Genomic DNA, 16,414 nt, shown 5'->3' with positions numbered 1-16,414 from the left:
ACCTGTTGTTGACTGCCTGCCCATCCTTCTCAGGCATCCTGCTCAGGAGCATGTGTATGGGTAAGGTTTTCTGCACGGAGAGGGGTCAATTAGATGTGTTGCTGTATATATTACAGAGAAGGTGATCCAAGAAAGAAATACATTTTTATTTTAAAGCTGAAGATGATGTGGTTTCTGATGTTCTGCACTTCCCAGGGGAGTTCATTCTGTGCTCGCAGATAAAGCCTCTCTCCTGAACAGATCACTGCTTCCCAAGGAAAAGACTATAAAATCCAGCAGGAAGGCACAGTACCACTCCTAATTCCTAACACTAACAATTGTGCAATTACACATCTAATTCTTTGCTAGACATATTGATCTACTGAAACCTTGCTGTCTGCAGTAATAGAAAATTTAGTCCCTCAGGCTCTGAATGAGGCTAGAACATGAAGTGAAGCTGTCAGAGAGCCTGAGTATTATATTTGATTTAGGGCTCTGCATACATCTGCCGGCAACCTGCATTTATCCAGCTGCCAGTGTAGCTTAAAATATACTCCTGCTCTTACAGAGTTTGGGCCTTACAACCATTTCGCCTTATGGCTTATTATTCCTTAAATTATGGCAGTACACTAAACAAAATCTTAAGTCCATATCTCCAAAAGTTTACAGTCTAATGGCAAATCCATCAAAACATTTAAAGATTAAATTCTTTGGTCTAAATGTCACCCTGAAGGAGCTGTAAACTTGCACACCATAAACCTAATCACGCAATCTCCATTTCTAACTATTAGCCCTGTGTAATATACACAAAAGTGTGATGGAAGATGATACCTTTATTTTGTTCAGTGAAAATAAAAACTACATTCTCTACTAGTGAAAAAAAGCTGAACAAAAAGCCCACTGCAACCTGCTGGTAAGAGTCTATGCAATATTTTGTGCCATATTATTCTTTTTCTCTTGTTCCTATGTTGCTGAAACCAGAAAAGCTGTAGGAGATACAGCTCAGGGCTGATCCAAACCAGTGCAAAGCCTCGCTTTCTTTTTAGTGAGCATTGTTTTAAGAGTTTGATTATTGAGAAAAAAAATTATTCCTAAGTGGAATAACTTTAATTCAGCATGAGTTTGTTTCTTGAAAGAGGGGAATGATTATTTTTAGCAAAATAAATGCCTGTTTCTTAATGTGGTGACTAGAATGACTGAAACCAGAGTATCTTAAGATTGTAATTTTTTTCCCCTGCTTTTAGCTATGGATAAAGGAATATGCTCTGTCTGCTGTGATGCAAAAGCACCTGTCTGAGAAACAAGAGAAGATAATTCAAGGTGTTGTAAGCAGACTAGGATGCCTCAGTGATGAGTAAGCATGGTTTTATCAATAAGCAGTGGGGTAAAACTGCAGTGCTGCATGCAAAGATAAAAATTTGTGTACATTACATTGTGAAAAGCAATGTTGAGGTATTATGAGCATCTTCAGACAGAGAGGCATTTACTCTAGTTCTTTGTCTGAGTATCAAAAACAAATTAAAAAAACAAGAGATGTGACTCCTGGTAAGTAGAAAAAAATAGTGTCCTCTGTGATTTGTCATGGGGTGTGCTTTCTGTGTATCTACTGCTACGTTTGTGAGTGATTTCTAATCTTGAACCAGCCTCTCTTTGCACTCTCTATGTCACACTGAAGTTCGATATTCTTCAAGATAAAATGTTCAGTCCGGCACCATTCAGCTCTGCCTTTTCTTTCTGCTGTTACAATACCAGTGACCATTGCTTTGCATGATAATGACTCTTTGCTTGCATTCTCTGTCTGTATTCACCAAGGAAACTTTTAGTTTTACCTCAGCTTTGTACAGCTAAGCATCTCTTTGATAGAGATACTTCTCAAAAAATCCACAAATCTGTGTTAATCTGCCATTTTTTGATTAAGATATCAAATGACTTCATTTACCATGGTCTTCGCATTACCAAAGATCAAAGCATTTGAAGACTTGTCTATTTGGAATATTGGTATTATTGCCATTGCACTCCTTTATTTTTGCTCTGGTTTTCGGTTCTACCTTACATTTTCATGTTCTCTGACTTCAGTGTTTCCCAGCATTTGGTATCTAGAGAGCTCACACTGCCTTACACATACATGCAAGTTAGATACAGGCACAAAGTCATCTCAAACGTGCACACAGATTTCACTCACCTGGTCCAGAATCAACTTCAAAATTTCCTCTGCTGTTTAAAATTCACCACAAACTTGCTTCAGCCATGTCTGCCCTGCCAGCTAACACTAGCCTCTTCACTGTCTCTTCAGTGTGCCTCCTTGTTAATCCAAGCTATGCTGTCCTGCATTTTCTTGAAAGAACTTTTCTGTAGTTCTGATTACATTCTCATTTCTTATTTTATTTCAAGTCTCCTATTAAAAAAACAATTGTGATATAATTATGGATTATTATCTATTTTCTTCCTATTTTTATTTTAATTTAACTTCAGCATCACAGAACTAGAAGTCTATCACAGCAATACCCATTCTTTACACCTGGGCAGCTTTCCAAGGCATGCTTTGTATGAGAAGACATTACACAGAGTGAATAGTAACTCTTGTCATCTTTAAGCAATGACTTTGCTGAACACAGGTGTGCCAAATCAGCAAGCAGCTTAGCTGATTGCTTTTTAATGGTCCTTTTTACAGGTCTGTTAACTATATATTGCAAAAACACCGACTTCTGCTGTGTTCAGTGCTCAGAAGGTTAACCCTCCGAAGAGTTGGAATGGCAGCCCTGGCCCGCATGAGACTGTCCAGAAAGAAGAGCTTGCTTCAGGAACTGAGAGAGCAACATACCCTGCAGAAGGGATCCTCGCCCTGCCAAGATGAGGACCAGTGGCAGTTACAGAAGGCAGTGGTAGGTACAGTGTCTGGCTGTTTTTTCTCCAGAGGTCTCATATGCTAGGGTGTCTAGCATTAGAAGTAGCCACAGAAGAGCTCAAAAAATAAAATTGGTCAGGTTCCAAATAGAAAGGAAAATATTCTGTCAAAAATCCACCCACTGCTGCCATAGGAGGTCCCCAAGTGTGCCTGTTTTAGTTTGGACAGACATTTTAAATTCCCTAATACTTCATCTACTGGCTAGCTATCTGTGATATGTGTTATCATAGCAATCTTATTTAGCTATTTATTTTATTTGAAAATACTAATGAAAGAAGACATACCAACATGTATAAAGGACTTCTACGCAAGTTACTGCTTCAGGGTAAGATAAACTCCTACTAAATCTGCTAGGGATTGTAATATGCACTTGAAAAGTTCTTACTTGAGCATCAGAAGAAATTCTTCCTTCCACTAGACCTAGCAAGTTCTTCTATACTGTCATCATTTTTCATTCTTTTTTCTTTCTCCTCTGTCCATGAGATGCTCAGCATCCCTTCCCCTGATATCCTTCCAAATAACCTGGGTCCTGTAGGTCAAGGAGATGGGAGAAAGTTTAAGGGATTTTTAGACTTGATATTCCCACAGGTTGCTTTCAAATCTGTTTGTGACTGTGCTTTTTAGGGTTAATCCATTAAGTGTTGTTGGTTATTTACTTATCTGTATTGGACATTTACCTAGAACAACACCAAATTTCAGTTTTCAACCTCAGAGAACCCTCCTATCAGGTGTCAGTGATAGCCCCTGCCCAACCCACTGCTCCTGCACATATGGGTTAAACCCACCCAACACTTTGCAGCTCTGTGCTCCATGCTATCGCTGTATAATTAGCTGAGAGATAATATTTTGTGTCCCTCTAATTCTGATTTGCATAAGATGAACCCTATTTCTCCACTTGGAAGAGGAATAAGGAAATTCTGTCTGCTGCCATTTTCATATTTGATACTTCTATTGAAGTAGTTCCTGTTAAATGTGAAGATCTTAAAATCTCATTAACTTTCAGAAGAAATTAAATATAAAAGAATAAAATATAAATGCATGTGACTGCATTGTGCTTGTTATGTGCTTTCCACTACTCCCTCTCACTTAGCTTCCACAAGGACATTAATTGATACAATCACTGTTTTCCCTAACAAAAATGAGATGCCCCCAGCTATTACTGCTCCTTTGGCCTCTCTCCATTACAGCCTCTTTCCAAGGCCCGCTAAAACCCATCTCACAAGAGGTGCCTAAAAATAAACATGTAAGATCCTTGCTGTGAAAGAAGTAGGGCCTAGGTATGGAATTGTCAGAGAGAAAAAAATATTATTAAGAACTTCCAAAACTAGAACCAGTGTATAAGGAGTTTAGGAAAAGGTTAATTTACAGACGCTCAACCAGAGTTTTAGATATACCATGTTGTTTGAACTAAACTTAATTTTAGCTTGTGCCAATTTTAGACTGGTAGACAGTGTCATGTCTATCTATTGATTTCATATAAAATGTAAAACAAGACTAAAGAATGCTAGCTTGGACATGATAACATGACATTGGGTGTCTTAAAAAAAAAAAAAGAGAAACGGTTTAATGGCATTCCGACTCTCTAAAAAAAACCCATCTAAAACATATATCTGAGCTATAAATAAAGACATGTCAGAATAACCCAGCATTAACAAGGACATCATTATTTTCCACAGATGAATGTGATCAGAGCAGGTTCTTTTTCTACTTGCATTTCTTATTTCCAAGAGAACATCAAATACGTACTGTCAAATCTCCCAGAATAATTTAAAGTTATTTAGCCTTAAATGAGAATATTAATATGAGGGACATAAGCAACTCAATAGAAGGCAGTCTATGGAACAGTAATACACGTAAGGAAGACAGAACAGGTCGTGCTGGTGAGTGTATACTATTGTGTGCTAAAGAGAGTTTAGAGGGAAAGTGGTTTTAAAAAGAAGCATAGAAAATGGTGGCAAGGATGGTCCAAAGACCTCAAGAGACTAGAACTCTTCAGCCTGAAAAAGAGGTGTCTTCTGGAATATCATAAGTTTTAAAACTAACTGGCATAAAATATGTGAGTAGAGAACCATTTTTCACTTGTTTCCAATTTCTTGTTTCTAATAAAAGAAGAAAGCACTGAGCAAAGCTATTAGATGGCAGGTTCAAAATTAAGAAATGTGTGGATAAGCTGTAGAACTCATCACCACGGAATGCTGTAGACACCAAGAGTGCAAATAGTTTCCAAGTGCTATTAAACACATTCGTTACCTCTCACAAGGGCTGTAAGTACCAATATACCAACTTTTTCTCAGGTAGACCGCACAAACTGTACAAGTATTCCAGGTGCGTAACTGTATATTTGCCTTGTTCCTATCCACTTTATCAAGGCATCCACAATTATCCCTTACAGGACTCAGGATATTTGACCTTGATTGTTCATATTTTTAGTAGAAATAAGACCAAATTCAATAGAGCGGAATACAAAGGTAGGAGTACATCACTTGGAAATGACGAATGGTACAGGATGCAGCTGTTATTGTACAGATCATGACAGAGGCAATAGTTCTGTTGCAAAAACAAATGTGTTAAATGACTGGACATAAACTTCCGCTGGAAATTAGCTTATTCTAAGTATTATAACAGCAACATTCTGAATGAGTGTAGGACTTTAAAAGAAAGTGAAGCTGACTAAGTTTGTCAACGTATTTAAATAGCAGTGCTATCTTTTTGTCTGATTACCAGGAGTCCCACATTCTGGAAGAGGAGGAGAAGCTTGAGGAAGAAATGCAGCAAACCCATTTAGAATTTCACCAGCAGCTAGTCACAGAAATCCAAGAAGCTCTTCAGTTTCTTCAGCAGCACATGGAGCAGGTGATTGGGCAGACACTGCTGCAGCATGCCCGACGGAAAGCTGGAAAAAAGAATTCAGATGAAGGACAGGACTTCAAGGTATGGAAATGTTCAGTAGCAGTTTTCCGAACAAAATGAGTGCTACTTTGCCAAAATGGAAGGCAATTTCATTTATGCATTACCTTATGCCTAGAAGTATCAGCAAGAAACCATTACAACCTGTGTTAAAACTGAAGATACTTTGCAAAGTATTTACAAACTAACACTTACGTGGAAGTACAGTATTTTCTAGTGACTTGCTATAACAGCCAAAACAGATTTTAGTAAGCCAAGCCCTGGAACGTAAAAAAAAAATTGAGAGAGTTCTTGATGACAGAGAATAACAAAAATGAGGAAGAAATTGAGATGGTTATCTATGGATGAAGGTTTTATGGTTAATTAATACTATTTGTATATTAACAGCTTAAGATTAATTCATAGATAAATAATTAAATAAAAATAAAATTTGCTTGATAGGTTAATAAAATTTTTCCAAAGTAAACATTTGGATTTTCTGTATAATGGAAAGTTGTAGTAGAGCTTCACCTATACTGATTTACTTCGCTGGCAGTCGGGTGGACAGGTAAAACGAGCCATCGAGATTGAACAGATAGGTGTATGACCCCTTCCCAGATGGAGGTGAGACACATTAGAAAGATTTTATTGGACTTTTTCACGTTGAAATGTTCCATGGATTAATAGAAATACCTGTTTTCCAGCATCTCAGTCTGCCACATTTTTAAAACACAAAATTCACAATTTTGTGTGCACATACAAAATTAGATTGGGTGTTCCATTTTAGACAGATTAAAACACTTCAGTTTTGGACTTAGAAAATGAATTGTGACTTGTGCTGTGTAACACAGGAGAAACTGGTGGAAGCTGCAGTAGAAAGTGTGTATGGGACCAGCAATAATATCAATAGACTGGTGCAAAACTACTATCAGCAATTAGGAAAAATCACAGAAGGCTATGAAGGGAAAAAGCATGAACAATTGAAATCCTTACAAGGTACGTATGATATTGACAACTATAAGTTAATACTGTTTTTTTAACAGATAAATTGATTTTCTTATCACTATAAAGATTGCTTTTAAAGATAACATAAATCTGTTATTTAAAGTAAGCAACAAAGCAAAATGAATGTGTAGGTCCATTTCCATCTGTGAAGGAGAAGTGGTAGAACTGTTATTGTTAATAATTACTTGAATTACAGTCATAGATGCAGAACCCTGTTACTCTAAGTTTGATACAGACACACACAGAACAATGACCCAGTGCTGGAGATTATAGTTTAACCATGAACTGTGGTTCACCGAGCTAAGATCAGAGATACCACTATAGTCAGAACCACCAGCAACTGATTTTCTGGTGCTCTAAACCTCAACATAAGGCAGAGGAATTTAGAAAGCAAAGAGTTGTACAAGTATTAGGTTGTACAGCCAATGTCTACCATAAACACTGTTTGACTTTGCATATTAATATATGCAAATAAAATGAATCAATGAATCAAATACTCATAGGGAGAGAGAGAGGGTATATGACAGGCACCAACAAGCTGAATCTTCTGTCTAGAAGGGAGATCTGAGTTTGCAGTCCCTGCTCACATGTTAGAAGACATAAACATCATTGGCAGACAGTCCGCTTCCTCTGAGGTGACTGCCCTCAGCTTTGGGGGCTAGGTTCTTATATTCATTCCTTTTTTTGGCTCAGTGAAATGTTGTTGTCTCTGAAGTTGAGGAAGTACATTAGAGGAGACACCAAAAAGCCAAGCGTGCCCATCCTGGAACGCTCTGTGAGCTGCTGCATTGTTTCTTAGCTGTCAACCATGACACTCTCACGGGTTGTAAAACTGCTGAAGAGGTTTATGAACGGTTGGATCTCACATAAAATCAGGCAGTTTCTCCTGGAATTATTTTGAATTGCTCAGTTCCTTCAGGACAGGAGAACAAAAGCAAGCTCTGATTATTGATTTATTTTTTAAATCCTTTCCTCTCCCCTAGATGAAGCCTGTTGGCATTAAATGAAGTTAGCAAGTTAGCAAAACGGCAATAACATCAGAGGCTAAGTATTGGAAACACATGGAATGGATTGTTTTTTCAAAAAAAAGAGTTAGCAGTGTTAAATAGAGAAGATTCTTTAACCACGGAAGAGAGGTTTTGAAGAGGAACAAGCATATCCACTGAAGGCAGAGATCCAGAGATGAGTTGGTAGGAAAGATTTGTGACACCCAGTAGTAGCTAGATACGCTCGCTCGTTATAAGACAGAACCAATCTGTTCTGCAGTGCCCTGTTGTGAACCTTGAAGACTTTTCATATTGGAAGCTGAAGTGCTAGGGTAAGGCGAAATCTGTGTGAGGATTTTTGACAATCTGTATTTTAGACATTGGCAGCTAGCAGGGCAGTCAGTTACGTAAGTTCTCACAAAGTCCCTCTAAAGACCTCTTCGTCCCTGATTGAGCCAACTACAGCATCTAAAATCCCTTTGATTTGAGTCCGTTTAAGCAGGATCTAAAACTGAAGCCTGTTCCAGAATGATCCTCTGAGCTGAGCGAAGACGGATGTCATTGCACACTTGAATGTTCTGCTTCATCAGTGTTTTGATACTGCTCTCAACTGGTCTCCCAGTTAGGTGGCAAGAGCTAAAATACCAGTCATGAGAACCACAGTCAGCCTTCTGGTGGTTGCTCATTTAGATTATTTTTTCTTCTAGAGTTAGTGTTGATGTATTATTGTTTCAGTGTATTTGAGTTCCATGAACTTCAAGGAAGAAAATTACATGTGTAAATGGAGCACATTTTCGTTTCAACTGAAAAAAAAAATCCTTCTGCTGCAATGTAAGCCCACAGGCATGAGGGAGGATGAGAGTATTTTTGTTGGTAATAAAAGCAGGAGTGTTTTGGATTTGGGTGGCCAGAAACACAGCTGAAATTCACAGATCAAATGAACTGCTACAGTGAAAAAATTTTGCAAACCTACATGTGCATGCTGCAGCCCGGCTGAGATTTTCAGTATCACCAGATAACTACTTCAGCTTTGTTGGTGCTTTTTATATTAGGAGTGAGCACTACCATCTGATAAGGGACTTCGATGCTTTAGTGCACGTAACTCCTTCTTTAACCTAAATCTAAATTTGCAATGCACAGCCTCACTCCTTTTTCATTTCAGCTGCTGCCTTGGCCCCAGAAGCACTTAAATTTCTCTCTGTGATTCTTAACAGCCTGGAGCTCTGCTCAGGGGCACAGCCAGGACCCCCTAAGCCCTGCCAGCCAGCCAACTGCTTTCCATCCAAGCTCAGCCAGGAGGCAGAACATCCATGTTTCTTCCTTTTCAGAAGGAGCTGATCTGTTAGGTGGTCTCCAAGCATGATTACCACACTGACAGTGTGATCTTCCTCACCAAATACTCTCATAACTTCTCTCTCTAAAGCACAGGATGGAAAAACAATGTTGGCAATAGAGCCACCTGGTATGTGATAGCCCTGGGGTTAGAATGGCCACATAGGAAATTTCCTATGTACTTCATTCAGTGATAGCTAAATGGGAGTACGGACCATAATGTCGGGCTTCTCTCCCAGTGATTGTGCTTAATGTCAGGCGAGAGGATTTTGCTTCTTTGGGTATCCATTGGCCTAGTAAATCTGAATTCACAGTCTGTCTGGCACAGCCACAGGAAAGTAGGTGGAGAGTACCTCTCCTTGCCCAGCCCAGCTCGGTCCAGCCTAGAGTACATTCAGTAACTCCTCCCTGATGGCCTATCAGCCTCTCTGAGTGTTCAGAAAAGGTCAGGTGCTCTCCAAATGAATGTTATGTACTCTAGTCTGTTACGGACCCATCCATCTCCCTCCTTCTGTGTTTTATTTAAAAGCAGTGGTGCAAGGAAACCGATACTATCTGTCAGACATGCCCCAAGCCTTGCTGCCAGACAGGACTTCAGGGGCAAGAGTCAGGAGACTGGTCAGCAGATAAACACCAAGTTACTTGCAGAGTGTGAGCATACACAGAAGTACCCAGAATACTTTGCCATCAAACAATGGGACATCTAGTGAAGTTAGGCATTACCAGGACTAAGTGGCCTCTGAGCGGAGGTTTTCTTTATATTGCATTTTTCGTTGAGGTATTACAGTTCTTGCTTAAAGCATCAAGGTCTTTTCATAAAATTTCTGCTTCAAATTCCATGTTAATCAGTTATCCTAGTGGGAGAGGTAGATATGAGTAGGAATTCGGTGACATTACCATCTCAGCTAAATCATGCATAAACTATTGTCTGTGGAACAGATCACAGTGGCAGAGCAAGAGCGTGTAAGAAGTATGTGACAACCCTAAGGAGCGGTAACTTTGAAAAGACTACCTAGAACAGGGATTAATTTGTGCTGATGTAAAACATAAATTGTAAGGTTGCTACAACTCAGAGTTTGTAATTTCCTAGAAGATTTTACAAAAGCATTATTTCAGCAGAAAGAGGTGAAAGAAATAGACTTAAGAAGAAACAAGAGAATGAACTGGCGTTGAAAGAGAAACAGACCAAAGGCCTCCTCAACGTATCATCCACAGTCCATCAAAGGTAAGAGCAGGCAGCAGCACTGCTGACTCTGTTTGAATGTTGTGTTTGCAGATCTGTGTAAATGTCTAGCTGAATAAATGTCTTGGGTTTGTGTTTTATATTTGTCTGTGATGGAAAAGGAATGTCTGTTGCCAAATTATGTCTACCCTTTGATCTCAGAGAATTACTTTCTTATTAAATAAACTTTTTGATGCTTATTAATTACAGACTGAAGAACTATACATACATAATTTGAAAAGAGAGAATGAAAAACAATGCCAACACATTTGCCAAATTTTGAAAGAAATTTAACATAAGTGTAGCATGGGAACTGGTGCTGTGTAATTCATTACATTCCAACCTTTCTGCTTTGAACATCAAAAGTGTTTGTTAGTTTGCTGTTGAGTAAACATATACCATAATGAAGAGAAAATATTGGAAGCATAAATAATGCTCAAAATGGCAAGAAGATTTCAGTGAATGCCTTGGACGATCAAGATTACTTGCACTAAATTTAGAGTGGAATCCCTCAAATGTTAATTAAATAAAAACCATATTTAATTCATTACTGTTTTTATGAAACTTAGAGTCCAGACAAAAAGCATTGCAATTCCAAAGGAATAAGTTGTCATAAAAAGCTGTGTGACTTGGCATGCAAATGATACACTTTTGTAATTATTTTATTTCTTTACTCTTGGTTTATTATCCAGAACAACACAGCATCTGCAATTCTGACATTGTAAAGAGGTTAATTCTTTTTTTAGACATTCTGTTACTTCTAAATTGAAAGAAATCATTGCCCAATTTCTGTTTTTCATCCTTGTTTGAATTAGTATAGAAATGGATTCATGCAATAAAGGGCTTCAGAAAAGTTCTGTTAGTTATTCATTATCAAATTTATAGTTTATTCTGGCATATAAATTCACTTCTAGCTGTTGTCTCAATTTTTTCTCCCATAATGTATTCTAGTGTCTTAAAACAAAATACAATCAAATTGGCCTTTATGCAAGCAGAAATATGGTATTGAAGAATGTAGCTATTCATTATCTAAGCTGGTCTCATAACCATTAGTAATCAAACTCATTTTGCTATTGTCATAGTGATTTCTTTTACAGTCAAATCCCAGTCCTGTGTAAATTAATTACAACATTTCCATTAATTTGTCTAACTCCTGTTAAACTCAACATAGATTGTTTTATTTCCTTTTGCTGTTGGTGCAACGTTAAGAGTGCAAGTTCAAAAAGCAAATTTTGAAAGCTAACCTTTTGTAAGCATTGGCCATTACAATAGCAACTTCGTTATGTGTAGATGTCAGAAACAATTTGTGTTATCTCCTTCCTTGAGTAATGTGATGGGTGATTGACAGCATTGCTTCAAGGTAGATCAGGCAAGAAATACAGATTCAGCAAAGTTGCAGCCATTCAGGTTCTACTATATTAATATTAATCTTTAACCAGCAAAATAAAACAAGCAAAGATTGTAGTTGTCAGTGCTCCCAATTGCCAAGTTTTGAATTACCATGTTTCTGGCTCAGTCTCGATCTGGTACTGAAGAGCCCGGAATGAAATGCCTAATTCTTAATCCCTTATCCTCACACCTGATCTTCTAACAGCTTGTCTCTTTGGCAAGCAGACAGTAAAGCTGACTTTAGAAACATACAATGGTTTTGAAAGCAGACTTCAACATTAGAGCTGAACTCCAGCTCCCAAAGTTCAAGCACGGACAACTCAAACTCCTGCTGCAATTCCTACCTCCGAAAGGAGCTTAGATCCCATGGAGAGCCAAGGTGGGTTATTAAAATGAGTAAATCTATCTGAAAATCTGAATGGTTTGATACTGTTAATGAGCCCTTCTCTCGGCAAAATCTTCTGAATATTCATTGCCAGGATTGTATTCCTCCCTTGAACTGAACAACATTGGTACTTTTAAATTTCTCTTGACCAGGATGGTGCTGCAGCAAAAGAAGGTTTTGGCTCAGTTTGAACTGCAGCAGCAAATTCGTCTGGAGTCTCTTAAACAGAAGCTGCTGGGATTGCATCACCTAGAAACTGAGCTGGAGAATCAGCTAAGGGTAAATCCGGGTAAAATGACTCACAGATCTGAAGCAGTCCATGGCAAAACGTCAAACAGGTTGTAAGGGTCTCTTTGCTGTCCTAGTTGAAATCAGTGTCAAGATTCATCATTGTCTTGCAGGAAGTGCTCCTCTCATGCTAGCCATATTGTTTCTTGTGTTTCTTCAATGACATATGCCTTTTTTGTCATGCCACATGTAGAATAATATAACCCAGAATGAAGCTGTGTTGTAGTAACTGACTTCTGGTTTATCCTTGTGTGCAGGAAGCAGAGCAGGACTTTCTGACTGAGTTGGCTCTGCTGGCCCGAGTTCCAGTGGCTGTGAAGAAGAAGCCTTCCAAAAGGAGCAAGCCAGCAGGTTGGTGCAATCCTGAAGTGTTTAAAAAAACCTGTATCATTCCACGTATCAGTCGTGTTTTGCATTATAACACAATGGAGTCTCAGGAGAGATTTTTCATCAGTGCCATTTCCCTAATTGGGATGTAGAAAAGTAAGGCAACCTTCCAAGATCACCCTGCTTGCCAGTAGCACAGCCATGAGTAAGTGTCACCATTCCTCATTCCAGAGCAGTCCTTTAGCCAATAGATCGCATTGTGTCCTCTGAGGTAAGGCTTTTCCTTGCTCATATTTTTCATGTCTTTATCGTGTTCTTTAGAAACAACGCTGTTCACCGCAATCACTAAGTCTTTGGGAGGGCAACAGAGCTGAATTGCCCAGCTTTCTCTCTCCTGGTAGAATGGAAGAATCACCTTCCCACACACATGCTTAAAAGTAAAATCTTACTGATTCAGGAAACTTGAAATACTTATATGAATTTACTGCAGTTTTAAGAAATTAGGCTATCTCATTATTCAAGAGATACTTGGGGACAAATTGTCAGAATAGCAGTTGTGTTTCCTGATCCACATTTGGGGTAGAGCATACAAATTCTCATCCTTTGAGCCATGCAATCCTTCTGTCATTATCAGAATGAAAAATTTGGCATTACACTTGAAAGACGCTGAAAGGTGAGATGGGTGCCCAAAAGGGAAAAGCAGCTCACTCACCTGGACAGTTTTGAAGTTTCTCTCCCCAGTTGGTTGTTTCTCAAGTGTGCAGAGCTGTTTGCTCTGGTAGGCACTGTGACCCCAGGGACACATGGAAGCATAGCTCAGGGCCCTAAAAACAGTGACTTTTTAACATCAGATTGTTCTGATTCCAATCACATAAAATTAGGAATTGGCTTTTCTTCTGTTTGCTGGTAGTAAAAAGCCGTTTTCAGTTACTTGCTAAGAAAATATATGATGGGGCTTTCAACTGTTGCGCCTCATGGAAATTTACTTCAGTGTTCAGCAAGTGTGAAAGTTCAAGGTCTGCTCTGTGAGAACTAACTGATGGTAAAAATCCAATGTGCTAGACTAGTGCAAAAAGTGGAATTATTCTTTGGAATAATAACATGTATGTATGAAGTGTTGGAGTGTAGTTTTTTTCTTTAGGTTAATCAAACCAAACAAGCTCTACTATATGTGATTCTTTTTTTTTTTAAATCCACATGCATTTGGCAATTCAGGGGAAAAAACAAACTCAAAAAGGAAGACCTTTCAGTCACCAGAATCAGCAGACAAAGATGATTCTCATGAAAATATTCAAGAGCCCCCTGGCCTGACTCCTGGCTTATGCAGGTACAGTAGAGGCTAAAAAAATGGTATGTGAAAAACTATTTGTAAAAAAGCAGTACAAAGTCTACTTCGTAAGCGGGTATGTCAGTCAAACCCACAATATAATGCATGCACTAGCTGAGCTTCTTCCTTAAGAGTTACTTCTCACATGTACTTGACCTTTTTTTTCCCCATATTCTTTTTTAAATTTAGGAAAATCATCTGAGTTTGCTTGTCTGTGCTGCTATTTATTTTATAAATAACTTTGCTTTTAAGTAGAGAAATGAGAAATACCGTTTGCAAATTTCCTTTAATTAGGTTTTTTGAAACCTGAGTCACAGACGGCATAAATCAGCAGAGGCAAGTGAATCCAATGGAACTGGGCTGACGTGTAGCAACCAAAATATGGTCTGTGGTATTTAGGCTTTCAACTTCCACCTTTATTTCAGGAACAAAGGCAAGCGCCAGTCTTTGGCTGATGAGGGTAGCAGCTCTAACAATGATTTTCTTGATAGATGTTTCAGTTGGCTTATGCTGGGGTGCTAACTAGAGGAGAAGAAATGGCTACAAACCTGAAAGATGCCAGCTGATTACTACGGGCAGGTCAAACCAGCCAGCTGGTCGCTGGGGCTTGATATATTGAGCAGAGAAAATCCTGTTGACAGGCAAAGCAAACAGTTGGTTCTCAGGAGCCACAGGCCTTTGGGGAAAAGTATGTATCCCCTGAGTGACCTCAGCCTGGGACTGACTTCAGGAGATGGCTCCTTTCCCTGATGGCATCAGCCCTTTTCACACACTCCTTTCCCACAGCCAACAAGGGATACATGGGTAGGGAACAGGGACCCAACAAAGGAACATTTATCTTTATGCAACTTTGTTTTGGCAGCCTCCACAGAGGCAGCTGAAACCAGCAAGTGCAGAAGTTATATAGCAAGTGCCTTTCTTCTCTTATCAAAATTGGTTTAGTTTAAGAGAGAATTGTACCATTTTAAAAACTCTGTCTACAATCTTCATGTTTCTTGTTTAATTCTTTCAGAGAGAAGTTACAGAGCCCACATCAAGGGGAGTCTGAACCAAGGAAAAACTCAAAGATGCTAAAAAAAAGAGGCAACAGGTAGTAAAAGCATTTATATGAGCTGTCTGACCCCAGAGTACCAAAGCGTTCTACCGGGGAATCTCAGCAGCTATAAATACTTACTGAGCTGCTTTACTGAGAAACAATTAAGAACATCAATAATAACCAAGAAATCTTTAGCTACAGACCAAGAATCAATCCTGACTTCCTTTAGCTGTTAATAAAGCATTCCCGGCTGGTTTTGGTAAGGGGGAACAAGGAAGTCTTTAATATAAGCTCTTTCAGATCCCTTGGGGAATGTGGACGGGAGATAGTTTTCGTTTAGGAATATACCTGAGGAAAGTGCACTTGTAGAACAGATCTACACTAGGCTGGTTGCCCAGGTCAGTGTATGTATGTCAGTAAGGTTTCCTTACAATAGTGATGAGCCCTAAATGTGGTAGATCTAGTCTTAGTATTTTGTGATTGCTGCATTGGGCTAACAGAAATAGATAGAAATGTAAAGAATATGTAAACAGACTTCAGATGGTATTGGTATATCAAAAGATTACATTTGGTCTCTCTTTTGTTATATTTTAGTGCTTCCAAGGCTATGTATGCTTTTTAAAATTTGTACAAAGATTTTTATAAATGTATGTCTCTGTGTTTGCTTCAGATTTCAAAGTAGTATTTTTAGGAAGAATGAGACAAAACCAGTTTACTATTTTGTTCTTTATACTTCAGTTTCTAGTCTTCTTCCTTAAGTATACTCTTTTGTTTCCAACATACTTTGTTACGCTTATTATGTTTCCTATGGGAATTCCTCTTGTTATGCAAAGCAGCTAGTTCTTGCTGGCTGTACAGAGCACCTGTATTGTGTAATAAATTGCCCCACTAAAGCAATCTTACAGCTTTCATGAAATGAAAATTTTCTGCCTTTTTAAAAAGAACATACATTTTGCTAACAAAAAGGCTGTCCTTTGGTGCATGATGGAAAATACTGCATCAGTTATGCAGTTTACTTCAGACAAAAGTGCTGCCACACAAATGACTTTACCAGGCATGTTACACACAATTGTTAAATGGTTAATTTTCACCTCAGTTTTTCTAAATCGTACCACTTCAAGCATTTGATTCTGGTATTTCAGTACTTGGGCTTTATGGTCTCTCTCTGCCTTCCTGATCTGGACGTTTTAGTTGCTGCTTTTTTTTTAAACGGATGCAGCCTATTTACCTCTGTTTGAACATCTTGAATTCTGCAACGTGCTCCATATAGATGGTAAGAAGGAAGATTTTAATAATTAGAGTTGATGATGGTTTAAACCACGCAGCGCGGAAGGGGCTCCCGTCACA

The 16,414-nt window shown here is 38.6% G+C and overlaps 1 protein-coding gene across 1 annotated transcript in view; it reads left to right on the top strand.

The window, feature by feature from the left end:
- Nucleotides 1-15,157, top strand: part of EVC (Ellis van Creveld syndrome) — a gene marked incomplete at its 5' end in the record, with an annotated part of 51,971 nt that extends 36,814 nt beyond the window's left edge. Inside the window, 9 exons of the mRNA XM_009701685.1 lie at nt 1,224-1,333; nt 2,651-2,861; nt 5,609-5,815; nt 6,622-6,766; nt 10,210-10,318; nt 12,242-12,368; nt 12,635-12,728; nt 13,920-14,031; nt 15,044-15,157. Of these exons, the coding sequence (XP_009699987.1) occupies nt 1,224-1,333; nt 2,651-2,861; nt 5,609-5,815; nt 6,622-6,766; nt 10,210-10,318; nt 12,242-12,368; nt 12,635-12,728; nt 13,920-14,031; nt 15,044-15,125 (1,197 nt within the window). The remainder of the gene's footprint in view (nt 1-1,223; nt 1,334-2,650; nt 2,862-5,608; nt 5,816-6,621; nt 6,767-10,209; nt 10,319-12,241; nt 12,369-12,634; nt 12,729-13,919; nt 14,032-15,043) is intronic.
- Nucleotides 15,158-16,414: the final 1,257 nt, after the last annotated feature.

Source organism: Cariama cristata, unplaced genomic scaffold (genome assembly GCF_000690535.1).
Source record: "Cariama cristata isolate BGI_N322 unplaced genomic scaffold, ASM69053v1 scaffold20826, whole genome shotgun sequence".
In the NCBI taxonomy this organism is placed as follows: Eukaryota; Metazoa; Chordata; class Aves; order Cariamiformes; family Cariamidae; genus Cariama; species Cariama cristata.
This window is presented reverse-complemented; position numbering and strand designations above follow the sequence as displayed.